This window comes from Thamnophis elegans, chromosome 2 (assembly GCF_009769535.1).
Source record: "Thamnophis elegans isolate rThaEle1 chromosome 2, rThaEle1.pri, whole genome shotgun sequence".
In the NCBI taxonomy this organism is placed as follows: Eukaryota; Metazoa; Chordata; class Lepidosauria; order Squamata; family Colubridae; genus Thamnophis; species Thamnophis elegans.
The window spans coordinates 1,660,498-1,688,477 of NC_045542.1; the positions used below are offsets into that span (position 1 = coordinate 1,660,498).

General features: G+C 42.6%; 1 protein-coding gene across 2 annotated transcripts; it reads right to left on the reverse strand.

The window, feature by feature from the left end:
- Positions 1-6,712: 6,712 nt before the first annotated feature.
- On the reverse strand, positions 6,713-27,823 carry ZNF653 (zinc finger protein 653). 2 transcript variants are annotated; one of them, XM_032210965.1, is made up of 9 exons: positions 27,409-27,823; positions 23,740-23,783; positions 19,386-19,601; positions 17,593-18,135; positions 16,273-16,456; positions 14,926-15,037; positions 13,778-13,892; positions 8,540-8,639; positions 6,713-7,608 (listed from the first exon to the last, which is right to left on the reverse strand). In XM_032210965.1, the coding sequence occupies exons 1-9, from the start codon at positions 27,756-27,758 to the stop codon at positions 7,431-7,433; spliced, it is 1,842 nt and encodes a 613-aa protein (XP_032066856.1). In that variant the 5' UTR covers positions 27,759-27,823; the 3' UTR covers positions 6,713-7,430. The 2 variants fall into 2 exon arrangements, 1 of the variants encoding a protein (XP_032066856.1); XR_004254771.1 differs by lacking the exon at positions 6,713-7,608 and adding an exon at positions 11,307-11,491 and having other exon boundaries at positions 8,553-8,639.
- Between the last annotated feature and the right edge of the window lie 157 nt (positions 27,824-27,980).

Here is a 27,980-nt window from a genome sequence, read left to right on the forward strand (position 1 = left end):
TATCAGGATGTTATGGTGTTCTAGGAGTTTGTTTTCTCCTGTGTGATTCAGCGTGACTCTGCAAGCCCTAGTATAAGCTGGGCCATGGGGGACACACACCTACACAAGGAACTATATTACAACAATTAGTCCAGAATGCAGTGGCATGGGTAATTAAGGACAATTCAGTATGCCCATGTAGCATCACTACATGGTCAACATCACTAGAAGCCACATTGGCTTTTGATAGGCTTTCAGAGAAAATTCAAGATGCTGGTTTTATTTATCCCTACATGACACGGGACTGGTTCTCCAGTAGTCCCTCTCACAGGCTCTGATAGGATAAGCGTGAATCTTTGAATCTCTTTCTTGAGATAATGCCATTTCACTGGACTCAAGAGGTGTGCCTCTTCTTTTGAGTTTCCATCTGGAAAAATTAATGAATGTCATTGATTACTGATTAATTACCTTTCGCTTTTAGTATTTGCCTTTTGGCATTGTTTGGCATTTTGATTTTGTATTTTTGTTCCTGAAGGGTGGCCATATAAATCTTAAAACAAATAAACAACGCTATCAAAATGTTCAGGCAGATCCATTTCATTGGGAAACAGGACACAATGCAAACGAAATTATGGGACCAACCAATCCAATTGATCAGCAGAGAGCAACATGATCCTCCAACCTAATTTTGTGGTTTTCCCAACCCCCCACCCCCACCCCCGTTTTATAATGAAAAGAAGTAATGTTGAGATCATCACAAGGCAGAAGAGCAGATGCTTCCACCTTCCGGCCTGGTCTATTTCCCATCTTGGTCTCTTGAAAGCTTGCAGCAGATCAGAAGATGGGAGCGGAAACATCCGCTGGGAGGTGGAAATCATCTCCCATTTTCTCATTCTCTGATCCAATTTCCTCCCAGAAGAGGCAGCGTCTGGTATTCACTAATGGCCCAATCTGTCTTAATTAGCCGAAGAGAGAGAGAGAAACCAGCAGAGGAAGGGGAGGCTGCAAATCTCCAGCCTTCACAGAGGAAACAAAGGAGGTGATCCTCAGCCAGGCTGGTTGGAATGTATTCCCCATCTATGAATGGACAGACAAGGCACAACAGCCAGCTCCTTGTTCCCCCAACATTTATTTCTTCCTTAACACACACACACACACACACACACACACACACACACACACACACACACACAGATGAGGGGAGAGGGAGAGTGGAGGGAGAGGGAGAGAAAGATTTAATTTATATCATAATCTGGATAGAAGACAGTGGAGAAAGAGAATGATAGGTAATTTAGGGCAATGTTTTTTCGCACCCACAACCTAAATCCCACGTATGCACAAATGAAGCCCCACATACTCACAACCTCCTTTGGAGGCCCAGTTCCCAACAAGCCATGGCCCAGGGGTTGGGGACCCTCTGCTCTAATGTATTCCCTCTCCTATAAGTAGGAATTTCTGAATTTGCTCGTGGTCTCCTAACACGTCTCATAGGAAGACCTACAATAGATGTAAGGAATCACTAAAACAAAAACTTTCCAAGGGACTCTGCTACAGAGGGTCCTTGACTTACAACTACACGTTTGGTGACCAAGGTTACAACAGCAATGAAAAAGTGACCTATGATTGGTCCTTGCACTTATGACTGTCCCAGCATCCTCATGGTGACATGATCAACATTCAGGCACGTGGCAACTGGCATGTGTTTATGCCACTTGCAATGTCCCAGGCTCATACGTTCACTTTTTGCCATCTTCCCAGATGGTTTCCAACAAGCCGGAGGGATGCCAGATTCACTTAATGACCATGTGATCCACATAACAAATGCAGAGATTCAGTTAATAACTGGCAAAAATGGTCATAAAGCTGGGCATGACTCATTTAATAAATACCTGGTTTAGCAATGGAAATTCTGGTCCCAATGTGGTTGAAATTGAGGATTATCTATACCAGTGTTTCTCAACCTTGGCGACTTGAAGATGTCCGGACTTCAACTCCCAGAATTCCCCAGCCAGCGAATGCTGGCTGGGGAATTCTAGGAGTTGAAGTCCGGACATCTTCAAGTTGCCAAGGTTGAGAAACACTGATCTATACATTCAAATTGTTACTGACTTCATTTGATTTTTGTTCTCAGGTCATCCCTACTGTGTACTCAACCCAAGATTAACACATAGCAGCACTAAATATTGTACAATACTACAGTTTTGGGCTGTGGAAACCTGATGGATGCCCTTTAACCAAAGTGCTTCTTTGAGCCAAAATATGCCAATAGCTCCATCTGCCGGTAAAGTCTAAAGCCCGTTAATGAACAATAGAGTTGCAGTGAATTGGGCAGCTTTATAAACCTAAAAGAACAAATGAATAGGTGGAAAAATTCTTACTAATTCTTCTATTTGATTTCCATTAAATTTTCCATTCATAGTTTTAAAAAGTGGATTAAAAAAACGCTTGGTTAAAAAGGTCACCAAAGTGATCTCATGCTGATCAGCACATCCTCAGGTCTTCTGGCACTTGGAAAGTTTTACAGAATGTGGTCCTCTGTGTTTCAAGAGGGTACAGGATTGAAGTGTCCTCTTGTATGGGGCAGCCTTTGAAGAGTATTCGGAGACTTCAACTCGTCCAGAATGCAGCCGCGTGAGCGATTGTGGGTGCACCTCGGTACACCCACGTTACACCTATCCTCCGCGAGCTGCACTGGCTACCGATCGGTCTCCGGATACACTTCAAAGTGCTAGTCGTAACTTATAAAGCCCTTCATGGTATTGGACCTGGGTACTTGAGAGCTGCCAATTACCTCCCGTAGACCCGTTAGATCGCACAGGGTCGGCCTCCTCCTGGTTCCGTCTACCAGCTAATGCCATCTGGCTACCACCCGGGGGAGGGCCTTCTCTGTAGCAGCTCCGGCCCTTTGGAACGAACTCCCCGCGGAGATTCGGACCCTCACCTCTCTCCAGGCCTTCCGGAAAGCCGTCAAAACCTGGCTGTGTCGGCAGGCCTGGGGTTGATGAGTTCCCTTCCCCTCTCAACTTGTATGGCTGTATGACTCTTGTGTATTTTAATTACGTGTATTGTGTTTGTATCCCCTTTTCCCCTTTTGAGTTGTTCGCCGCCCTGAGTCCCTCCCGGAGAAGGGCGGCATACAAATAAACTAAATCTTAATCTTGTAGGCATTGATGAATCTGGGTGATTCTGTTTCAGCATAGTATCTCAAGCCAACCGAATCTGATCAGCGCAAGCATCATTGAGCTGTTCACATCAAGCCCACCAGACCCACCCTACTTTCATGCTAAAATGTTTGGCTTTTTATTAGCTTTGCTCAACCACCAGCCCATCTTCTCCTCATCCCTATGACAAGAGGAAGACATCTTGAGAGTGTGAAGAAAATGCTTGTGATTGCAACGGGAGAAAATCCAGGTTACAGCCAAAGGAGAGGAGTTTCTGAGATGTCCTTGGTGTTCAGAACAGTTCCCCTAAGCCTGCATTATTAATACCGTCTTGTCGGGTAGTGAATTATTTATTTAGCACTATTTGTAGGAAGTGCAAGAGGCACCAAGGTGCTTTTAAAATAAAGAGTACAGAAATGATATGGATTATTAACCCCCTTCCTAACTAAAGAAGAGGCTAGAAAACAAATAAGATGAAACTTGTAGGATGCAACTGTTTAATTGGGGCCATAGGCAATAACTACAATATTGCTTTTACTGGCAATATGTAAAGTATTGTGGGAGGTTTTTCAGCTGCACAACAGAAAAAATATGAGATACACAGAATGCTGAATCTGACAAGAGGACTTCTATGAAGTACCCGTGGTTCGCCCATGAGGCCAATGTTGAGAAAAGACACGGACATGAGCTTTCTCGGGATGAGGCGACCCAGATTGGGGTCTGGGAGCCCCTATTATTGGGATAGAACAAAGGCAGGAGGAGCAATAGCATGTGATAAAAAACAGCCTGTCAAACTACAATTGCTAACCTACTGCTCAGGGAAGTTCTGTCTATATATGGTCAAATCCTGGGCGTCGTTGGGTAAGGCACATCTAGAGTGAAATATCAGGATGTTATGTCTTTTAGGAGTTTGTTTTTTCCTGTGTGGTTCAGTGTGGCTGTGCATGCCCTGTTATGCACTGGGCCATGGGTGACCGCCACACCTACACAAGGAGTTATATGACAACAGACTTCTACTGCAAATGCGGTAACTGCTCACAGCCTACAGAAAGCAGCAATTCTTTCCTGGTGGCAACTCCATCAGGTATAGCAACTCTTAAGACCTTCCTTATCAAAACCTACCATTAATCTCTTTCTCAGTCCTTTAGAATAAAAGGATTCCAGTGTTTAGTACAGAACCAACTGAGCCGAGGTGGCGCAGTAAAAGAGCCGAGGTGGCGCAGTGGTTAGGGTGCAGTACTGCAGGCCACTTCAGCTGACTGTTATCTGCAGTTCAGCGGTTCTATTGGATGCCTTGGACGTAACCAAGCAAAATGAATTGAATTACATTTGCTGGACTCAGAGGTCTTCAGAGAACTGAAGGCAGCTTTATGCAGTCAATGTGTATTGAGATGGCCAAATTTTGATTCCCCCTTTATAATGTATGGGGATTTCAGACGTTGGATTGGAGACAGCCCTTAATTCACTTCATGTGGGTGAGGACTATTGTACCCTCCCCCCCCTTTTTTAAAAAATACATTTTAATAGGATCAAATGGTGTCAGGGGCAGGTGAACGATGGGTTAAGCCCTACAGTGGGCTTTGCAGAGGTTCAGAATCAACATATGGGCATACAATTTCACAGTCCTCATGCCCCCCATCCTGGAAAAGATGGGAGATACCAGTTGGCAGTTAGACTTATATACCGCTTCATAGAGCTTTCAGCCCTCTCTAAGCGGTTTACAGAGTCAGCATATTTGCCCCCAACAACAATCCGGGTCCTCATTTCACCCACCTCGGAAGGATGGAAGGCTGAGTCAACCCTGAGCCGGTGAGATTTGAACAGCCGAACTGCAGAACTGCAGTCAGCTGAAGTAACCTGCAGTGCTGCACTCTAACCACTGCGCCACCATGCTTGGCCATACCTCACCCCTCCTCTCTCAATCACCCCCCGTCACCCCTAGTCTCGCTTTGCCTCCTGGCCACCCACCTCAAAGGCCTCAATGTATCTATAGGTCTTTAAAAACATGGTTCACCTTTTTTGACTTTTATTATCTGCATCTACATACTATAGATGTACTTTCATGGACCAATGAAAGGAGGAAATGTCTTGACTTGCTGGCTTGACTGGATTTGTCAGTTGGAACCTTGACAGAGTTCAAAAACAAAAAATTCCATTGTGTATTGAGTCTCCTCCAGTACTTCTCAAGAATATATTTCTTTTTCCTATTGGGTATTCCAATGCCGATCAAGTGTTCTATAAAAATAAGGGTCCCCATTTTACTGGTGATAGCCTTTTATCGCTGGCATTAATCAAGGAGTGATGAGCTTTCAGGCTCAATGGCTGTCATCTAGTCTTCGGTTCCACCACAAAACCGCGGTAGACTAAAGCGCATACCTGACATCATCACAGCGCGACGAAAACATCACGCTGTGAGCGGTAGTTAAAATTAACGCGAAAACCTTACCCTAACCCCCCCAAACCTAACCCTTAACCTAACCCTAACGCTTAATGTAACCCTAAACCTAACCCTAACCCTTAACCTAACCCTTACCTTTACGTGAATTGGCTTGCTTTAAAAGCGCTTTTTAAAGCGCCCTTTTTTCTCCGCGTCGCGCTGCTGATGTCAGGTACGCGCTTTAATCGGGCGCGCTTTAGTGGACCGCGGTTTTGTCGTGCCACGCTAGTCTTCTGCTGACCTGATGTTTGACCAGCAGCTGGCCTCTTCAGAAGCATAGTGTGCTCATCACTCCTTGGTCCTTGATTTGCCTGTGAACACTATTGTGCTCTTTTAAGAATCTCTCCAGATTTACCTTTCCTCTCTGATCTGGGTCTATACGGATTTTAAAGTGATCTTTGCCTGGATTAAGGAAACAAATGTGTAAGACAAAAAGCTAACTTCATTCAGCCAGCTTCCCGCTCAAAATGATAAGATATATCCTGCCTCTAGATTACTTTGATCCTGCACCAAGGGCAACAAGGGTTACTAAGACATATGGGGAGCTGGAATGCAGCAATTGGAAGGTCCGTCCATTTTAGCACTTGCAAGTTCAGAAAACAGGAAGAAAAAGTTTGGCAAGTTTTAAATTCAGTTCAGCAAAGGCTTGTGTATCTTTGAGGAACATGGCAAGAACAGCCACATAAAATCATCTCCAAAAGTAGAACTATCTAAAACTAACAAAAAAAAAGAGCTCTTCCTGCCCCCTCCATCCCAGAATGACAAACCCCACAAAAATTGACCCAACTAAGCTATTTTTTCTGCTGACAATTCCATATAAACAGGTTCTTCAAAAAGAGGAGTTTTGGGGGAGGGGGGGTGTCATGGTGAAGAAATGGCACACCCCCAGTTGTGAGTGCTCCCACAGAGCCATGTCAATTTCCACTATAGAAAAAATCTTGTCAATTTTCACATTTAATCCTAAGGATTAAATGGCATTTTAAAGTCAAAATAGTATATTAAAAAAATACACTGATGGCATTAAATTTTAGAAATTCCTTACTTGCAAACAAGACTATGAATATAGCATAGTATAGAGGATGGTGACAGATAACCGGAATAATAAAGTAACTTAGAGCTGGAATCCAGGTCTACCCAGGATCAGAATCTGTGCTTTATATAACACCAATATTTCAAGAAAACAGGTACAAACACCAACTCTGGATTGTCTTCAAATGCAATAGCCCTGAATGTTGAAAGGGAAAATAGTTCCTGAAACAGAACCATGCTTGGGCCAATATATGACAACGTTCAACCGTCTGTTTCAAGGAAACTGAATTAATGTGTATCAGCCAATATTGTTCTTTCAACTGTTGCCAATAGATACAAAACATTCACTTCAGTTAGACCTGCAGATATACATTGGAAGGGGTCTCTCCATAGTTAAATGATATGCAAGTAGACTTTTCATGCTGCACTCCTCCTTCAGATCAAGTATCAGGTGGCTAAAATGTAGGAACTGCCAGCAAAGTACAGATACTTTAATTGGGTAAGATGATTCTTGGCTGTTGCTTCCGCTGTTCTTTTCCCCTTAAGAAACAGGACAGTTTAGCACCATAATCTCCAGTTATGTTTTAAGTTTACGCTGTCAGAACACCCAGAGCACACTTGCACATCAAACTTCAAGTTTTTATCAGTCATCATCTGGCCTTTAAAAAGAAAACACTACTTCATCTCATTCTAACCAGAGGAATGGACCCTTGTGCTATGGCTAGCACACACGTCTTCAGCTGTGACTACGTAAGACATGCGCTCGACCGGTTTAGGTATTTGGAGGAACAATAATTAAAGTGATTCGTGATTCGTGATGAGGGTCAGGCAGCCTTATGATCTGGGTGGCTCTTGAGTTTGTGGAACTTGACACTGTCGAGCTTCTCAAAACGTTTGCCACAGTGTTCGCAAGTGAAGTTGTATTGGACTTCTGAAGTGTGCTTCTTCATATGCCAGTTGAGAGAAGACCTCTGACGGCACTGATAGCCACAAATCTCACACCTGTGGAGAGAAAGAGTTGTCATTCCATGACACCCCAGACTGGAAACCAGGAAAGAATCCCCAGCCCCAATCACTACCAACAGCTGTTGCTGTCTATTCAGCATCTGCTACCATAATCAAGCAGAGAATATATTTCAATTTACCCACTTTTCCTGTCAAGTACTGAAAGTAGCTTTTTTAAAAAGTACAATTGTAATTAATAATTAATAATTATAAAAATAATTAGCACGGTTGTTTAGTCTCAAGTATACCAAATGTACTTATAGTACAATTGGTCTCCGGATGCAATTCAAGGTGTCGGTTATTACCTTTAAAACCCTACATGGCTTAGAGCCAGCGTACCTTCGAGACCGCCTACTGCCACACACCTCCCAACGGCCGATAAGATCCCACAGGGTGGGCCTCCTTCGGACACCGTCAGCCGGACAGTGCCGGCTGGCGGGCCCCCGGAGGAGAGCCTTCTCTGTGGCTGCTCCGACCCTGTGGAATCAGCTACCCCCAGAGGTCCGGACCTTACCCACTCTCATGGCCTTCAGGAAAGCCGTTAAAACCTGGCTGTTCTGGCAGGCCTGGGGCTGTTGACCTTAGTGTTAAGGTCCAGCCCCGATTAGAATGTATGTGTGTTGTGTGTTTTAAACTATTTTTTTTTACTTATTTTGCTTTTCTTTTTTTCTTCTTTCATTGTACGCCGCCCGGAGTCCTCCGGGATTGGGCGGCCTATAAATTTAATAAATGAAATGAAATAATTACTAAGCAGCTCATTCAGAGTTCCCATTTTTTTAAAAATGGCTAGATATGATCAGCCGGACTGAGCCCTGGCCAATAGGCACAAAGAAGGCAAAGCAATCAAGCTCCAAAGACCTCCCCCAGTTGCTCTCAGGCTGGAGGGTGGCTCAGCCCAGACTCTCTTGTCATGCCCCAGGTGACTCACTGGAGAGGTGTCTCTCCCGTATGTGTTCGACGATGGACCTCCAGATGGTTTTTCCGCTTGAAGGATTTTCCACAAGTCTCACAGGTAAATTCACGGACTCCTGGGAAGATACAGGAATAAAAAAAGAAACAGCAAAGACTCATCAATAGCTAACATGAGCACATTCTCTGTCTCAAACATCTCCTGAAATAACTTGCTTGAAGGAGCAGCCCTGCCATTAATCTAATCGTATTAAACCTTCAAACACCATGCACCACTTAAAGGAATATAATAATGCTTTAAACTTAGAGAGAAATAATAAAAAGAGAGTCCCAATCTCATTGGTCCACAAATTCAATATTCAAAGAAAACTAGGCTTAATAAAAAATTTTATTAAAAGTTTAACGGAGCATAAAAACTAACACAAATTAATAGAATAAAAGCACAAAAGAAAAAAAGTAAAAAGAGCAAATAGAAAGAATAACCTGTTAGTTTGATTTATCTAAAACATTTATGTAACTGCCCACCTTTAATCCAAATTCTAAGTGGCCCCCAAACAAGGTTTAAAACAATAACAGTAATAAAGATTACTTGGCCTATGCCGGAGAGGCTTTTAAAGATGTTAAATCAGCACCTTGAATTACACCCAGAATTCATGGGGAAATCTAGGTGCACCCTACACGGAGTATAACACCTCATTCTGGAATAGTGGTCTTCAAAAGCAGCCCCATATAATCCACACTGCAGTAATCCAGACAGGGACCAAGGCATGAATGACAATAAGCGAGGACTCGAGGAAAGGCCGCAATCAGCATACCAGATGAATCTGTGGAAAGGCCCCCACTAGCCATGGCTGCCACCTGCTCAAGAGGGAGCCACGAGTCTAGGAAAATCCCCAAATTTGGCCAGCACTAGGACTGCCAACCCATCCAGAGTCAAAGATGAAATTATTACAATACTATGGTTATTAAAAAAGCTCACTCTTTTCTATTATCCAGGATTTTTTTCTAATCGCAAAACCACGAATCATAAATTTGTTTTGTGGGGAAAAAAAATCTATGAAGGATTTCCAGTAAACCATAAATGTAGATAGTTTTTTTCTCAAGTCCGAAGTTAATTTAACCATTTCAGAAAATTTTATCATCTTTACCAACCATTCCTTCATTGTGGGTAGTGTTAGGCCTTTCCATTTTTGAGCAAATGACTATTTGCTGCAGTTGTCCTCTATAGAAACAACGATTCATGATTTTTTTCCTACTTGTACATTACTCCCAAAAGAAAAGTCAGGTTCTACGTAACTTCTGGGAATCAACAAAAATACAGAACAATGAATGGGAATTGCAGTTCCTTTTCTACACTGAATTGAAGGAATCTTGAAAACTGCTTTGTTGTTTCCACTTGCTCCAATAGGCAAGAGTAAAAGGGACTGTAATAATAATAATATCTACACTGATAAAGAACACCTCTTCCCTTCTGAGTGGCAAAGCCATTATCTCCTCCATCCACTGTAGAGAGAGAACCTTTAAGCCCATGCTTCATTTTTCTATAGTGGAGAAGCAGATGGGGGAGAGAATTCTGAAGGATTTTTAGAAACTTCCTTTTAACAAAAGATGATGCAGAAATCCATCTAGTGGCCTTATATGTATTGTTGAGAGGAACCTCTGGAACAAAAAGATGTTCAAGGTTGCCGAATAGCTGAGCTGTTTATAGAATGGGCTCTGATGCCTCTAAAGCAGTGTTTCTCAACCTTGGCCACTTGAAGATGTCTGGACTTCAACTCCCAGAATTCCCCAGCCAGCATTCGCTGGCTGGGGAATTCTGGGAGTTGAAGTCCAGACATCTTCAAGTGGCCAAGGTTGAGAAACACTGCTCTAAAGCATTAATCAATAATGTTTCTTACAAGGGAAACAGAAGACTAGATCTACTTTGATATAGCTATGAAAAATCTCTGCTATGTATAAACTGATTTTTCTGAAAATAAATCAATATACAGTTATAAAAGATTAAATCTTTATACCTCTGCAAATGCTCCAACCTATTCTATGCCTCATTTAGAATAATCTACACTTATGACTGGACAATGGTGTAAGCAAGAGAGGAACAGATATAATATTATGGGACTGAATTACTATTTTTTAAATGGCCACATAATGGTTAATTAAAAGACATACGCTGTGTGCACAATTATTAGGCAAATTGTATTTTTGAGGATTAATTTTATTATTGAACAACTACAATCCAAAAATGTTAATAAACCTGAAACCTGAATAGTTAAGAAACTAAAAGAGAAGTTTTGGCTTTCTTACGACAATATCTATGTGTGCACAATTATTGGGCAACTATTAGTGTGCAGAATTATTATGCAACTACACGAAAAACAAAAATGTGCCTATCTCACACATTTATTTTCATCTGTTAAAAGTGAGAATAACAAACTACTCAAAATTTACAAATAAACATTTCTGACATTGCACACACACACAAAATCAATGACCCATATAGCCCCCCCCCTCTTTTCAACAAGTCATAAGCCTCCAATTCATGGAGTCTGTCAGTTTCTTGATCAGTTGATGACCCAGACACTGTCCAGAGAGGTTTACTGTTCTACTTCACCATACATTTCCCGTTTAAGAAGGGCCCACAAGTTCTCAATAGGATCTGTCAAGCGTCACTCCTCATCAGTCCATAAAACCTTTGAAAAATCTGTCTTCAGATATTTCTTGGCCCAGTCTTGCCATTTTAACTCATGTGTCTTGTTCAGTGGTAGTCAGGTTTCAGCATTCCTTACCTTGGCCATCTCTCTGAGCACTAAGCACCGTGTACCTCTGGGCACTCTGGATAGGTTGCAGTTCTGGAATATGACAGCACTGGAGGACCAATGGGTTCCTGGTGGCTTCACGTTTGATTCTTCTCAAATCTTTGGTGGTTAATATCCGTCTTTTGTTCTCAACATGTTCCTTGCAATCCTGTTGACTATTTGCAACAAAATGTTTGATGGTTCTGTGATCACGCCCCAATATCTTAGCAATTTCAAGAGGGCTTCATCCCTCTGAAAGACCTTTTACAATGTTTTGACTTTTTCGAGTCAGTTAAATCTCTTTTGCCTCGGGAAAAGACTCTGCCTGATAATTATGCACACCTTGCTATAGGGCAGTGATGACACCGAGGGCCCAAACTGCGCGTGCATGCCCAAACTGAAAGATGTGTGTGAAACCTGCGCAAATGCGCGGACATGCATGTGTGCACAGCAGAGACCCAAAGGGCCGGTGGGAGGCAGAGCATCCCAACACCAGCAGTGCAGCATGAGGTTAAGATCTTTTTTTTTCATGAGCTTCTGTTTCATCATCTGTATGGAAACAGAAACTCACAAAAGAAACGCCTCGTAGATCTGACCGGGAACAACAGCGCATGTTCCAGCAGAGGGCAGTGTGTCACTTCTGGCACACGTGCCATAGGTTCGCCATCACGGATGTAGGGCGTTGATCTTCCTTAGGCCACACCCTCCCTCATTACATACCTAACCTGATAGGCTTCTATCCAATAAGCATTCAAGTTTAGACAGCTTGGAGACGGGAAACAAGCATAAAAACGATATGGTCAAAATACTCATTTGCCTAATAATTGTGCACACAGCATTTGTCAGCTCTGAAAGTCACAGCAAGTTTAGCATTTAGCATGTGCAAAATAGCTTGCTAGTCTGGACAGGCAGCTGTATTGTGACACAGGTAGTCCTCGAATTACAACTGTAATGAAGCCCCCCCCCACATCATGGTCATAACTCAAGACAGTTGTAAATTGGGCCACTCATGTGATGAACCTGATATTATCTTTTTTGCAGATGGTTGTTAAGTGAATCATCATGATCTCTAAGTGAATCCACAATCATTAAGTGAACACCGCAGTCGTTAAGTGAACATGTTTCCATGACAATATTTTCTGATACATTTTTTTTTGGGGGGGAGGACTCCAAAATAAGCCCTAGGGCAGTGTTTCTCAACCTTGGCAACTTGAAGATGTCTGGACTTCAACTCCCAGAGACTTCAACTCCTATTCGCTGGCTGGGGAATTCTGGGAGTTGAAGTCCAGACATCTTCAAGTTGCCAAGGTTGAGAAACACTGCCCTAGGGCTTATTTTTGGGGAAACACAATTTCAGGTTGATCAGCCTGGCTGGGAGCCTTACCCTTGGCACGTACACAAAAGGCAGCTTGTGCGCGGGAGCCGACATTGACCGGCAGCAGCTGCAGCCCGCTGGACCCTTTAGGTGGCGCACTCTGGGGCTGCGCAGTCCACGTAGCACCAGTGAGTTACTTACCTCTCCAAGCAACAGATTGGGGGGGGGAGGGGGGCAGGCATCGCACGGGCCACAGGGCAGCCAAGTCAGTGGGCCAGAGCGGCTGCAGGAGGTTCCTCTTCACATGGTGGCACCATCAGCAGACGGAGGTAGAGGCTGAGGGGAGGCACGCAATCCGGCTGCGCCACGTAGGATTCAGGCAAATCGAGAGATGGCGGGACGAAGTGGGCGATCACCCACGGGTGGCTCCGTGACCCGACAAATGCGCAATAGACATATGCGTGCCGACAAAACCTCGATGACATCACCGTGATGTCAAAATCGCACCCACAAATTCGCGATGTCAAAATCGCGATGTCAAAATCGCGATGACAATAAAATCGAAAAAAATTAGGGTTAGGGTTATAATGTACGTATGCACGATTTTGTCGTCGCGCATTTGTCGTCGCGCTATTGTCAAAAATCAATTAGCGATTTTGACGTCGCGGTTTTGTCGGTGCGTACGTCTATCACACATTTGTCGGTGAACCGGATGGCTCCTCATCATGCCTATTGGCTTGCCTGCGGCCCGCAGTGTCAAGACCACCTGCCTTCCCCTGCCCACCCCTCTGCCTGCTGTGCAAAGACAAGCCTCCCGTGGCTGTCCGTCTACTCCAGCCCACGGACTCCTGGCTTTCCCACAGTCCCTCCGGATTGCCTGCCTTTCCCTCGCCTCTGCTGGCTGCTTGGATAGGTAATCAATTCACCAACTCACAGACAGGGGCTGCTGGACACTGTGCTCCCCCCCCCCCAAGCCTATGATGCTGCCCCCCACCCCACCCCGATCTTCACTGGAGGTTTTTTTTTTGATCGGGCTTATATTAGGCGCACTTAAAAATCAGGCGAGGTCTTGTTTTCAGGGAAACACGGTACCTCCGAAGTGATGAAGACATATCATAAATTGCAAAATTTAGAGATGACAATATACCTGAATGGATTATCATGTGTCTTCGGAGATGATTAGATAGGTAAAACTTTTTGCCACATCCTGGGTGTGAGCACACCTTCGTTTTTCCTTTCCGATGAACAAGATTAACATGATTCTGAGGAGAGAGAAAAAATGAGATGAGCATTGTTCCTCTAAACCAGTTTTTCTCAACCTTGGCAACTTGAAGATGTCCGGACTTCAACTCCCAGAATTCCCCAGCCAGCAATCGCTGGCTGGGGAATTCTGGGAGTTGAAGTCCGGGCATCTTCAAGTTGCCAAGGTTGAGAAACACTGCTCTAAACAGTGATTTTTCTGTGGACTGGAAGGGCTGTAGTTTCGCATGCTGCCTGCTTCCCACGGAAGGGGCTTTGCTTATTTGCACAGACCAATTTCTGGCATGCCAGGGCCCGGTGCCAGTCCACGCACCAGGGGTTGGGAACTCTTGCTCTCATGTACAAATTGGAAAGTTTTACTTCTTCGCGAACACACAAATCTATAGTAATTAGAGTAAATTACTACCTGTCCTTCAACGTATTTGTATTTATAAGTCAAACATGGACAAAATGATGTGTAATATGCCCTTGGTTGCATTAAGAGTTATTAGGGTTTAATTAGGCCATTTAGGCCCTTTCCGCCTGGGAAAGCAAAGGGAAATCATCAAAGCCATTAAAAAGCGAAAGTTAGAATATTTTGGACATGTGATGCAACACGTAGAAAAATACGACACTCCTTCACTTAATCCTCCAGGGAAAGATTGAAGGGAAATGAAGTCCAGGCAGAAGAAGAACATCATGGCTTCAAAATCTAAGGGGCTGGTTTGGACAAAACTCAGCAAAAGTCATGCGGCTGTTGACAAGAGTAGGATGGCCAACGTCCGGTGACAGATATGGCACAAGAAGGCCCTGAAGTCTAACCCAATGTTCCACGCAGGAATCCAAATTAAAGCATCCCTAAGAGAAGGCTATCTAAATTCTGCTTGAACATATCAAGGGTTATTAGATCCACTACAAAAATAGTAGCTGTATTACGTCTGACATTTTGCCCGACTCCCCAGCATAGAATATAATTTAGTGGTCAAATTAAGGTCAGAAGCTCTTTTACTCTACCACCATAAATTTATTTAATCTATCAGGTCAAAGGAACTGTACCTGGAAGCTACTAAGTGCTACATAGACTTGGGTGCATCCTTCATAAGGACAGTGGAACATCTCCAACATGCCATCTGCATCTATGACACGACTTCTTTTGCTCCGCCGCCTCCTAAGGGAAGAAAATTTCAAGGAAAACTGCTATACGTTGTCCATAAATCTACTTCAATGTCAGAAAACGATTCTACTGTTGTATTGAGCACTATGGGGGAAAAAACCCAAAGACTAAAAAGAGCTTCACCACTGCATCACAATAATAAACAGAGATTGTAGAGCATTTTAAGAATACCAGTTTCAGGGCTGCAGAGAAGCCTGGAAAAAAATAAAATTTGAGACGCTCATTTCTGAAAGTCTAAGATAGACTTCCAAGAACTAGCACTAAATTCTGCCAAAGGTTTTATTAACTAACCTACTACCATTTATTGAACTTTGACCCAACAAAAATTAATCTACATTTCTCTGGTTTAGATGATCACAAACACCATGCTGGACCAGGCTGAGACTCAACTATTCCAGTATTTTTTCTCACACTGACCAGCCTCTGGGAGGGTTATCGATAGAAAATCTAGATTTGCAGAACCATGCTGGTTCTTCTTCAGCAATGTTTGCTCCTTCATAGGCCTATTTATTTTTGCATAGATTATTTGCAAAATAATCTACATGTCATAAATATTAATTCGAATGGATGTATACGTTTCTGTATTTCTCCTTGTTCTCTTTCACAGGTGCAACTGATCAGCAAAGTATGTTCAGGGGGGTTCCACCACAAAACCGCGGTAGACTAAAGCGCGCTCGACGAAAGCGCGTACGTGACATCATCACAGCGCGACGAAAACAGCACGCTGTGAGCGGTACTTAAAATTAATGCGTAAATCTAAACCTAACCCCCCCCAAACCTAACCCTAACCCTAACCCTTAACCTAACGCTAACCCTTAACCTAACCCTAACCCTTAACATAACCCTAACCCTTAACCTAACCCTAACCCTTACCTTTATGTGAATCGGCTTGCTTTAAAAGCGCTTTTTAAAGCGCCCTTTTTTTTCCGCGGTCGTATTTGTCGCGCTGCTGATGACGTCAGGTACGCGCTTTAATCGGGCGCGCTTTAGTGGACCACGGTTTTGACGGGTCACAGTTCAGGGGTATCAATGTTTACCATTTAAGCAATGGTAACTCACTTGGCAGCAATCGAAAAGTAACCAGAATCTTCAAAAGTTGGACAAATTACATTCTCAATACTCTATGAAACACATAATAAACATTTCCCACTGTTCCAAGAAGTAGCACCCAGTTGCTTCCCTAAATGTTGAGATCCAGATGGCCATCTCTCTTTCTGCTGCTCACTCACTTTTCAGGCTCCTTTGGAATCTCATAAATAATGGATGACACGTTGTTTCCAACAGGGTCCTCCTCAGGTTCAGGCTCTGGTTCCTGCTCTCTGCTCTCATGGGTTGGTTTTGAGTCACAGGATGCTTCTGTTTCTGATGGAGGATGACGCTCTTCTTTTTTGAGTTTAAAGAATGCCTTATTTTCTGTCATCAAACAGAAAGCAAAATTGTAGCTCTAAATGCTGATCTCTGTCTCAAGTTATATAGGGATATTAGCCAAAATGCAATCACTTCTGAATTGTGTTCTTCTCCTAAAATATGGGGCAAGTGATTGGGGGATAAAAGGCAAACTTAAGCTGCTTAATTGAAGATAAACTGGAGAATCTCCATGGAAAGAAACAGAAGGCATACACCACTCCAAAAAGAAGTTTGTACCATTTCTTTACATGAGTTTTACATAAAGCCAGATTTGCAAATAAAACAGGTGCTACCCAAAAATGAAAAATCATTTAAAAATTAACATAAAAATAGGCACACACTCAAAATATACCTTTTCATGTCCCAAATACGAAGATGTCAAATAACCTACTTTATTTTAACATTATCCTTCTTGCAATATTAAATGGAGGTAAATTCTTGATTTTCTCTATTATGGACTTTATAAGGAATTGCTGATATATTTGTAGTTCAACTGTTTTGGCATGACACACAAAAAGAATCACAAAATGAGTTATTGCAAGGTGAGTGAAAAAGTAGAGAACAGATCTATGCCTTATTCTTTCAGAGGAATGTCACTTCTCCACAGGATGCTGCACTGGCAGCTGGAAGAATGCTTACGGAAAAGAACAGACGTACATTTGCATGCAACAATAAGTAGACTGGGATTCCTCCCAGCCCTTCTGAATTTTAAAACACAGAGGTTGAGGCTCCCGCACGCCTTCCTCTATAGCAGAGTGCTCCAACTTTTCTGGGTTAACCTGGAGCAGGATGGGGTGGGGGGGGGGGAAGAGAGGATGATTCTGTGGGAGAGGCAAGTGCATATGTGCATGCTTTGTGGCCGGGATGTTCTCGCGAGCGGGGCCGCAAATATTTGCAACGAGGCTTGCGCGAGTGGGGCTTTGCCGCTTGCAGAGGTGCGTGCACTGGCCAGCCATTCACACGGCCCAGTGGCAATTAGCCCACAACGTGGTAGTGGGCCATGGCCCACAGGCTGGGGACACCTGCTCTATAGCAAAAATGCTGCTCTTATACTTACAACAGTACATTAAACCTACACATTTTAAAGCTAGACACTTGGGTTCATTTGAGAATAGGCAGCCAAGGTGGATGGTAGAAACTACCTTTTTTCGTTTTGATGTACTCCATGTTTTCCATGCTACTCTGCTGTCCGTTCTCAGGCTCTGCCTGAGTATAAGTTGCTACACCCTCTATCATAGCACAAGGCAGCTCCTCTTCTCCTGCGCTGGCGACATTAAGCTGGATTCCTTCCGCTGTGAGAGTACCATAGCCCGGCCCAGCAATGATGATCACCTGTGAACCTTGCACAGGGCAGCTGGCTACTACTTCTCCAACGTTCCCAAACAGGGCTCCATGACCTGGGCCCATTTGCATGGGTACTGGCATGCACACCACAGTTTCCATCGTCTCCGGTCCATTGAGGGGTGGATTGTGGCACGTGCTGGCACCCTGTTCTTCTCGTAAGTTCTCAAACGGAATATGGATGCCGTCCTGTGTGATGAGGCCACTGGCCTTTTCTCCTTCTGCCTTTGCTGAGGATTGTTGAACCTGGCGCTTGTCTCTCTGATTCTCCAACTGTTCCTCTGTCTCAGAGTTAGAGCTCTCTTCTGAAGACTCAGAGCTTCCAGCTCCAGCGCCATTGGCAACTACAAATTTCAACAAGGATAAGAAGATTAGCAGATAATTTCTTGGTAACACAGACCAATCTTGCAGCTGGATACTTCACCTGCTTACTATCCATAGCTGTATCCAGGATTCTACACTATTTGGGATAGATAAATTAGGATATCTAAACACCTTCTGAACGACTGCCCTGTTTGCCTCCATTGAAAAAGGCCTCCTCTTCACACTCATTAAGAGTTTTAGAGCACTTAGTAAGACCATAAGTGCATATTCTTGCTTTCTGTCTTCCACCATTACTCTCTGTGTAGAGAATAAGCATACCCAGAACTGATTTTACCGAGAAGAGATTAGAGTTCTTTACTGTTCTCTACTGTATTTCCTCAACCTCTATATGAATGAATATGAACAACAGTACTTTCTGAATGGTATTCTGCAGTCTAATTATTAGCACTTGAAATCAGACAGACAAGTCAACTAGCCAAGAATACTTGTTGGAAAAACAGTGTACTGCAATCAGTGGTTGTAAATATCAAGTCTGGAATATAAACTGTTTTCTGGCTGGCACTAGGAAATCTTCTAATGTGCTAGAAAAATATTCTAATGTGGCATTTTAAAAATTATTTAAATCTTTTTTTAAAAAAAAAACATATTGTTTGTCACAAAATATCAGAAATGACAGGCCTAGGGGAAATTATGAAAAAAAACCTCTGGTTAAAATAGTGCAATATTAGACATTTTAAAACAAGCATTTAAAGATATCAATATCCTACCTTATAATATTCAATCTGTAAGGAAAATAAGTGAAAACTATGGGTATGCTAATAAACTTTAGGAATTATCGACTATCCATGATGTTATTTCTTTCAGAAATGAATTTCTTTTAATTAATGTTGTGGTGGGCCATCTCCAGCTGCGCTGCCCTAACTTAAACTGTGTTCATGCATTTCCAAAGTTATCATCATCTTGTGACACTGATTTCCAAGCTCAGCTGCACTAAAGAACAACACAGAACGCAGCTAGCTGTGTGATTTGCAAAAGCTACATAGAAAAACTACACAGAAATATTTGCTACATGTTAACTGCAAAAAAAAAAAAAAAAAAAAAGTTAAGTTGGAGTTTTAACATCCAGGACATTCTATACCAGTGTTTCTCAACCTTGGCCACTTGAAGATGTCCGGACTTCAACTCCCAGAATTCCCCAGCCAGTTCTGGGAGTTGAAGTCCGGACATCTTCAAGTGGCCAAGGTTGAGAAACACTGCTCTGTACACTTACCAATGTCACATTCATTTTCAGAATCGCTGAGTGGTTTAAGTGGTGAGTGTAAGTCCTGGAAATAGCGGTGCCCTGCTTCACACTGCCACACAGCTGTGGTGTACCTCCCAAAGTTGGGATCCAGCTCAGAGAGATGAGGCTCATAAGGGCAGCGATTCTTGTGATCTTCATACCAGATGATTGTGTTCTTCAAGCAGTTCACATTTCGCCTTCTTCCTTGGGACATAGTAAGAATGGGAAGCAAAGAAACAAAATAAAGCCCAAAAAATGTTTGAGAAACTTGGAACAGATGGCATGTTCTCTTTGAAAGCTAGCGACAGAATCCATCTGTCTTTATATATTATGTCATTTCATGTTATTTCTACATTTAGGAAAACAACTAACCAAATGAATTTCAGCCACATAGAAAAAAAAAAGGAAATAGACCCATTTTAGGCAGCAAAACTATTAAAATACATATGGTACGCCTCAGTCTATTATCATTGTTCATAATGTTCTTTATGATTAATGACAATTAAGAGTAGCATTTTGCATTTCATTAGAAGGAATGCATAAATGAAGTTATATTCCACACTTCCCTTTGCAACATCAGCACTTTGGAGTGGTACAAACTCATAGAATGCCTTAGCATCACATAATATTAACTACATATTTCTAGTCACTATGCTGAATATTTACAGTACTTGACTACTTCCTGAGACAGTTTGTAAATTGTACTTTATGAAAAAGAAGTACTTTACAGATTTTATAGGACTGCAATCATATATATATAGTATAGCATAATAAACTGGTCTTTATTAAAAGGTACGATTATCCCTGCTGTAACTGAGAATTTATAATTTGAAGTAAACAAAAAGCATTTAATAATTCAAAAAATTTCAACAATTTCTGCTCTGTGTTAGGAACTACTGCAGATTAAGAAAAATACCGTATGACACCCCCCCCCCCAAAAGGGTGAAAATTTGGGTGCATCTTTTGCACCAAATGTAGCCCCACCCGCCCACCGGCCTCCACCCTTTGGCCTCTGCCTCCTAGCAATTTACCTCCTTGCAGCAAACTGAGAAAATGGGGCTTGTGGAGATGACAATAGGCCAGTGATGGCAAACGTTTTTTGGCTCGCGTGCCAAAAGTGTGGAGGGGGGGCTGCGGGGGGGGAGGGTTGTGCACGGGCGCGCCACACCCATACTGCAATGCACCCGACCTCAGCACGCATGCCCAGCGCTCCCCCCATTTTTGGCATTCTTTTTTCACCCTTCCCAGGCTCAAGAGGCTTTATAGGAGCCTGGGGAGGGCGAAAACAGTCCCCACCCCCGGTCCTCCGGACGCTTTAGATTCCCTGAAGCCTCCGGAGCACAAAAAACCTAGCCCTATGGGCAACAGACTTCCGGTTTGTTCGTAGGGTCATTTTTTGCCCTTCTCTGAAGCCTCTGGAGGGCTAAACCAGCCATACGAGCAAACCGGAAGTCAATTCCTGAACTTGTGGTTTGCCCATAGGGCCGGTTTTTTGCGCTCCGGAGGCTTCAGGGAAGGTCCTGAAGCCTCCGGAGGGCTTCCGGGGGCAGGGGAGGCTGTTTTCACCCTCCCCAGGTTCCTATAAAGACTCTGGAGCCTGGGGAGGGCGAAAAATGGCCTCAAAAGAAGGCCAAAGTCAGCTGGCCAACGCGCGCATGCACACCGGCCAGCTGACAGGGCAACGCCTCGTGTGCCCTGACAAATGACTCCCCATGCCACTTGTGGCACATGTGCTATAGGTTCGCCCACCTGGCAATAGGCTATGGCAATCCCTGCAGCCTGAAACAGCTGATCATCAGGAGACCCATGCTGAAACTGAAAGTGAAACTTGCTGTTTGGTGCAACTAGGAAAATTGTTGGGAGACAGAGGCAGATTTTTTTTACCGGCAAGGAGGTAAGTCAATAACTATAAATGCCTATAGAAAGTTCAAATGATTAGACTTATTTTTTAAAGACTGCTTTATTAATGTTCTAGACAACTTAACAAAACGAAGAAGCTTTTTAAAATAAATGCTTGATCTGAAGAGGCCCAGTGCTGTTGTGTCTTCTTTTAAATAGCAGAGAATAACTCCTATACTTCCAGAAAGCCACATCAATTTTAACAGCATCTGTACAAGTATAGTTTGAAATGTAACACACAAACAATGTACTGTTTGCTGTTTGCTGTAAGGAGGCAAATTCTGGGAGGCAGAGGCAGAATTTCCCCCCCTTGTTTTCCTCCCCAAAAGCTAGGTGCGTCTTATACTTCAGAGCATCTTATACTCCAAAAGTATGGTACATTTTTAAAAATATGATTAAAAGGTTATTATGCCTGTTTCACTTTTAATAGTCATTATTCATAATGGCAACTCTAATATAGTATTTCAAAAAACTGAAATTTCTACATGAACAGGATATGTGATTTTTCTGATTATTGAAGGATTATTGTCATTACATGTTGAAAAAATAACAAAATGAAATCTTTAATGCAGGGGTCAACACCTGAGCCGTGATCCATTAATGGGCCATGGTCTATTTGGAAGCAGGCTGCACAAGCAGCGGGCTGATACATGTGCACGGAGCTCAACTCACGTGAGCAGCGGGCCGGTGTGCATGAATCGAGTTGTGGGCGCATGTGTGAGCGCCCTACTGCTCACACGAGTTGACCTGTGAGTGCACACATATGTGCTGACCCCCACTCACACAGCCCAGTTCCCCTCCCCCACAAGTTGGGCCGCCAAGCCCCAAAGGTTAAGGAACCAATGCTTTAATGCTCATATCAATACTAAGAGAACAAATTTTTTAAAAAACCAAATAGCTAACTTAAATAAGTTCCTAACATTTAAATTATTGTCAATACAAGAGCTATTGGCGCAGTGGTTAGAGTGCAGTACTGCAGTTACTTCTGCTGACTGCCAGCTGCCTGCAATTTGGCAGTTCAAATCTCACCAGGCTCAAGGTTGACTCAGTCTTCCAAGGTGGGTAAAATGAGGGCACAAACGATTGGGGGGCAATATGTTGATTCTGTAAACCATTTAAGAGAGGGCTGTAAAAGCACTGTGCAGCAGTATATAAGTGCTATTGCTATTATATTTGTATTTTAATCTCAATTGATACTTTAAAAAAACAAAGCAATGCAATTCCAGGAAGTCAATAATGACATATTAGGAAAATATGAAGAATTTTTCAGCATATTCATTTTGGCTTTTTTAATTTTAAAAATATTTGAGCCACTTATATGAAATTAAATATGTAATGAATGCTGAGTAGGTTTAATGTTAAGTTTAATATGGTCAAATGTAGTAGAATCAATAAACAAAGTTACAAGTTATAATGTGCCTTTTGATGTCTTGGTTCTTTTTGATAGGTGTAAAGGTGATTATAGCCAAGAAAAAAAAATACCGTATTTTTCAGAATATAAAACACACCTTTTTCCATCAAAAAAGAAAATTTGGGTGCGTCTTATACACTGAATACAGCATTTTTGCCCTCCTGAAACCCCAACCCCTTTGCAAAAATGGCTGTGCATAGCCTTTAGAAGGCTTGCAGAGTGCTCCTGGGGGCTGGGGAGGGCAAAAATGAGTGAAAAATGGGCCAGTTTTTGCTTGTTTTTGCCCACTCCAGCCCCCCAGGAGCACTCTACAAGCCTCCTAAAGTCTTTTTTTTTTTTTGACAAAAAGGGCCATTTTTTGCTCGTTTTTGCCCACCCCCTCCCTGAACCCAGGAGCACTCTACAAGCCTCCTAAAGGATATGCATGCCCTTTTTTTGACAAAAAGGGCCTGTTTTTGCGAAAAACGGGCCATTTTGGGAGGTCTGTAGAATGCAAAAACCTTTTTTTTAATTTGCCTCTTCAAAATCTTGGTGCGCCTTATACTCTGAAAAATACGGTAACTGATTTTTAGCTGTAAATATAAAGCAAACTAAACACTGAGAACATTAGATTCAACAAACTAATAAACTGGATTGGGCTATGGATGGGAGAATTTTAAATTATTAGGGGACAAGTGAAAATTATTTAGGCCATTGGACCATAACACCAGCAGTATTGGCAGCTACAATAAATTTTAATAAATATTTCTGAAATCATTACATAGATAAGTGAAGATTCTTATACCAGGAATTTATGCCAATAGTTATATATGTTCAGTCAAATTTACTGAGATTTACTTTGTAAAAGAACTGCTGCCAATTTCTGTATCACTGTACATTCATTCCAGACTTTCTTCTTGATTTCTTTGTACTTTGTGGCATTCAGCTTTTTCGTGATTTTTTTTTTAAAATTTAAAAACTGACAGCAATTTGTTGTCTGCATTTTTAGAGTATGACTAAAACCTGACATAACAATGCATAGATTACACTTACTTTTCTTTCGCTGTGGCTCATAAGGGATCTGCTCCCATGGTTTTCTGCAAGTAAAGATAGTAGCATATCATGGTATGCACGTAGATCTCCAGAAGTGAATGCTAGAACTTGTTTGCCAAAGGAAAACCTCAACCAAAGGAGGTACTAAAAGCCTTTGAAAAACTTCTTCAAAGATAATATTTCAATAAGATTGTGATTCAGAGAGGAAAGGGATGGTAAGAAATAAGGAAATTATGCTTCTGAAGAGACCTAGTTTATACCCTAATAATCAGCACCCTCTTTTCTAACAGCCTCTTCAGAGCAACAAACAACTAAAATCAGAATTCAAACATGCTCTCGATTTCTCAGTTAGAGCAAATGCTAATGAGCGAACAAGGAGTCTATCAAGAACTATTACTTGATCTGGTATAATTTCCAGGTTGGAAATTATTGGATTGGTCTCTACATTTCAGAGTCTCCAGACCTATATGTTACATTTCCAGAGAATATGTGTGTGCATTGCAAACTAAACTAAGGACCGATCATTTTTAGGAAATGTTTTAAAAGATTTGATAATTCTCGTTTGCACAAATATAGTGAAGATGGATAGTTTATGGAGGCTGCAATATTCAAACTTGAAAGTCAAATTATATTACTACATTCGAAAACAGCCATATAAGTGCCATGCCTGATGATAAGGGGGGGGGGGAGGACACAAAATGGTTCTAGTTTGCCAGGTATCCCACCCGTTCCTAACTACCCATTTCTAAATGACAAGATGACATCAGATGCCTATTTGCAGAACTTTATTTATTTATTGGTACGATTTATAGGCCGCCCAATCCCGGAGGACTCCGGGTGGCTAACCAACTCATCCTCCTTTTTGTCAAATGCCTTGAAATCCAGAAAGCAACCCTCTTCCCGGAGCAGCCGAATTTGAAGGTACCCAGGGAGAGCGGGGCTACCTGGAAATTATTGGATTGGTCTCTACATTTCAGAGTCTCCAGACCTATATATTACATTTCCGGAGAATACGTGCGTGCATTGCAAACTAAACTAAGGACTGATCAGCCTGGCCTGAACAAAACAAATCAAAGTATTGATTATTGTTAATTTGAATTCTTTTAAAAAAATGTGTCACTGTCAATTTTAATTGGGGATATCCTATTTAATTTCTTTTTCACTTTTGTAGTATGTGTTCTTTTAATGTTGTACATATAAATCGAATAAACCTCAACATTTTTAGGAAATGTTTTAAAAGATTTGATAAGTAATTCTTGGTTGCACAAATATAGTGAAGATGGACAGTTTATGGAGGCTGCAATATTCAAACTTGACAAATTATATTACTACATTCGAAAACAGCCATTTAAGTGCCATGCCTGATGATAATGGGGGGGACGGAGGGTATACAAAATGGTTCTAGTTTGCCAGGTATCCACCCGTTCCTAACTACCCATTTCTAAATGACAAGATGACATCAGATGCCTATTTGCAGAACTAACCATCTCATCCTCCTTTTTGTCAAATGCCTTGAAATCCAGAAAGCGACCCTCTTCCCGGAGCAGCCGAATTCGAAGGTACCCAGGGAGAGTGGGGCTACCTGGAAATTATTGGATTGGTCTCTACATTTCAGAGTTTCCAGACCTATATATTACATTTCCGGAGAATACGTGCGTGCATTGCAAACTAAACTAAGGGCCGATCAGCCTGGCCTGAACAAAACAAATCAAAGTATTGATTATTGTTAATTTTAATTTGAATTCTTTTTTTTTTAAAAAATGTGTCATTGTCAATTTTAATTGGGTTTGGGGATATCCTATTTAATTTCTTTTTAATTTTTGTAGTATGTGTTTCTTTTAATGTTGTACATATAAATTGAATAAACCTCATCATTTTTAGGAAATGTTTTAAAAGATTTGATAAGTAATTCTTGGTTGCACAAATATAGTGAAGATGGAGGCTGCAATATTCAAACTTGACAAATTATATTACTACATTCGAAAACAGCCATATAAGTGCCATGCCTGATGATAATTGGGGGGGGGGGGAACGGGGGGTACACAAAATGGTTCTAGTTTGCCAGGTATCCCACCCGTTCCTAACTACTCATTTCTAAATGACAAGATGACATCAGATGCCTATTTGCAGAACTCATAAGTACTCATATTACATTTCCGGAGAATACGTGCGTGCATTGCAAACTAAACTAAGGGCCGATCAGCCTGGCCTGAACAAAACAAATCAAAGTATTGATTATTGTTAATTTTAATTTTAATTCTTTTTTTAAAAAAAAATGTGTCATTGTCAATTTTAATTGGGTTTGGGGATATCCTATTTAATTTCTTTTTAACTTTTGCAGTATGTGTTTCCTTTAATGTTGTACGCCGCCCTGGGTCCTTGGGAGAAGAGCGGCATATAAATCGAATAAACCTCAAACCTCATCATTTTTGGGAAACGTTTTAAAAGATTTGATAAGTAATTCTCGGTTGCACAAACATAGTGAAGACGGACAGTTTGATGGAGGCTGCAATATTCAAACTTGACAAATTATATTACTACATTCAAAAACAGCCATATAAGTGCCATGCCTGATGATAAGGGGGGGGGGGGGTTACACAAAATGGTTCTAGTTTGCCAGGTATCCCATCAGTTCCTAATTACCCATTTCTAAATGACAAGATGACATAAGATGCCTATTTGCAGAACTCATAAGTACTCATATTACATTTCCAGAGAATACGTGGGTGCATTGGAAACTAAACTAAGGGCCGATCAGCCTGGCCTGAACAAAACAAATCGAAGTATTATTGTTAATTTTAATTTGAATTCTTTTCAAAAAATGTGTCATTGTCAATTTTAATTGGGGATATCCTATTTAATTTCCTTTTAACTTTTGCAGTGTGTGTTTCCTTTAATGTTGCACGCCGCCCTGGGTCCTTGGGAGAAGGGCGGCATATAAATCTCAATAAACCTCAAACCTCATCATTTTTAGGAAACGTTTTAAAAGATTTGATAAGTAATTCTTTTATTATTATTATTATTATTATTATTATTATTATGATAAATTTTGATAAGTAATTCTCGGTTGCACAAATATAGTGAAGATGGATAGTTTAGGATAGGAGGCTGCAGTATTCAAACTTGACAAATTATATTACTACATTCGAAAACAGCCATATAAGTGCCATGCCTGATGATAATTGGGGGGGGGGGAAACGGGGGTGTACACAAAATGGTTCTAGTTTGCCTAGTTTAATTTTAATTGGGTTTGGGGATATCCTATTTAATTTCCTTTTAACTTTTGCAGTGTGTGTTTCCTTTAATGTTGCACGCCGCCCTGAGTCCTTGGGAGAAGGGCGGCATATAAATCTCAATAAACCTCAAACCTCATCATTTTTAGGAAACGTTTTAAAAGATTTGATAAGTAATTCTTTTATTATTATTATTATTATGATAAATTTTGATAAGTAATTCTCGGTTGCGCAAACATAGTGAAGATGGATAGTTTAGGATAGGAGGCTGCAGTATTCAAACTTGACAGCCAAATTGTATTACCAGGCCCTCGCCCGCCGCCCCCCCCCGCCCCTTGTATGACCACGAGGCCTCCGGGGCTCCCCCCCCCCAACACACCCGTTGGCATCAGCCGCCTCGCCGTCTCCTCCCTCGGCCCCTCCTGCCGACTCTCACCCGCGGCGCCCGGCCCGCCGTCCTCCTCGTTCCAGCTCCAGCAAATAAGCCGCCAGCTTGGCGTCACTCCAGCCACTGCGCTGCCTCAGCTCCACCCACGGGCCGTGAGCCTCGCCCAGGTAGACTCGCCGCTCGTCGTACTTCTTGCGGGATTCGAGGCGCCGTCGTACCCGGTCGGAGTCGGTGAGGCGCGGCCTACCCCGGGCTTTCCGCCCACCACGGACCTTCCGCCCACCCGGCGCGGTCTCGGCGTCCGCATCGTCCTCCTCCTCCTCCTCCTCCTCCTCTTCCCCTTCGTCCTCGGGCTCCCCACCATCCTCCTCACCTGCGGCCGCCTCAGAAGCGCTCATCGCTGGGCCTCGCCGCCAGGGAGCCCGCCTTCCCGCGAAGCCTCGTCGCCCGCCGGGCGCGCGGTAGTGACGTCAACGGGCCGCCGCTCGCTGCCTCGCCGGCTCGCCCGCTCGCGCCCCCTTCCGGCCGGAGGAAGGCTCTCCCTCCAGGGACTTCCCTCCAGGACGCAGAGAGCCGGCTCCAGATGCTGCTGCGATGTTAATATTTTGGGAGCATCGCCG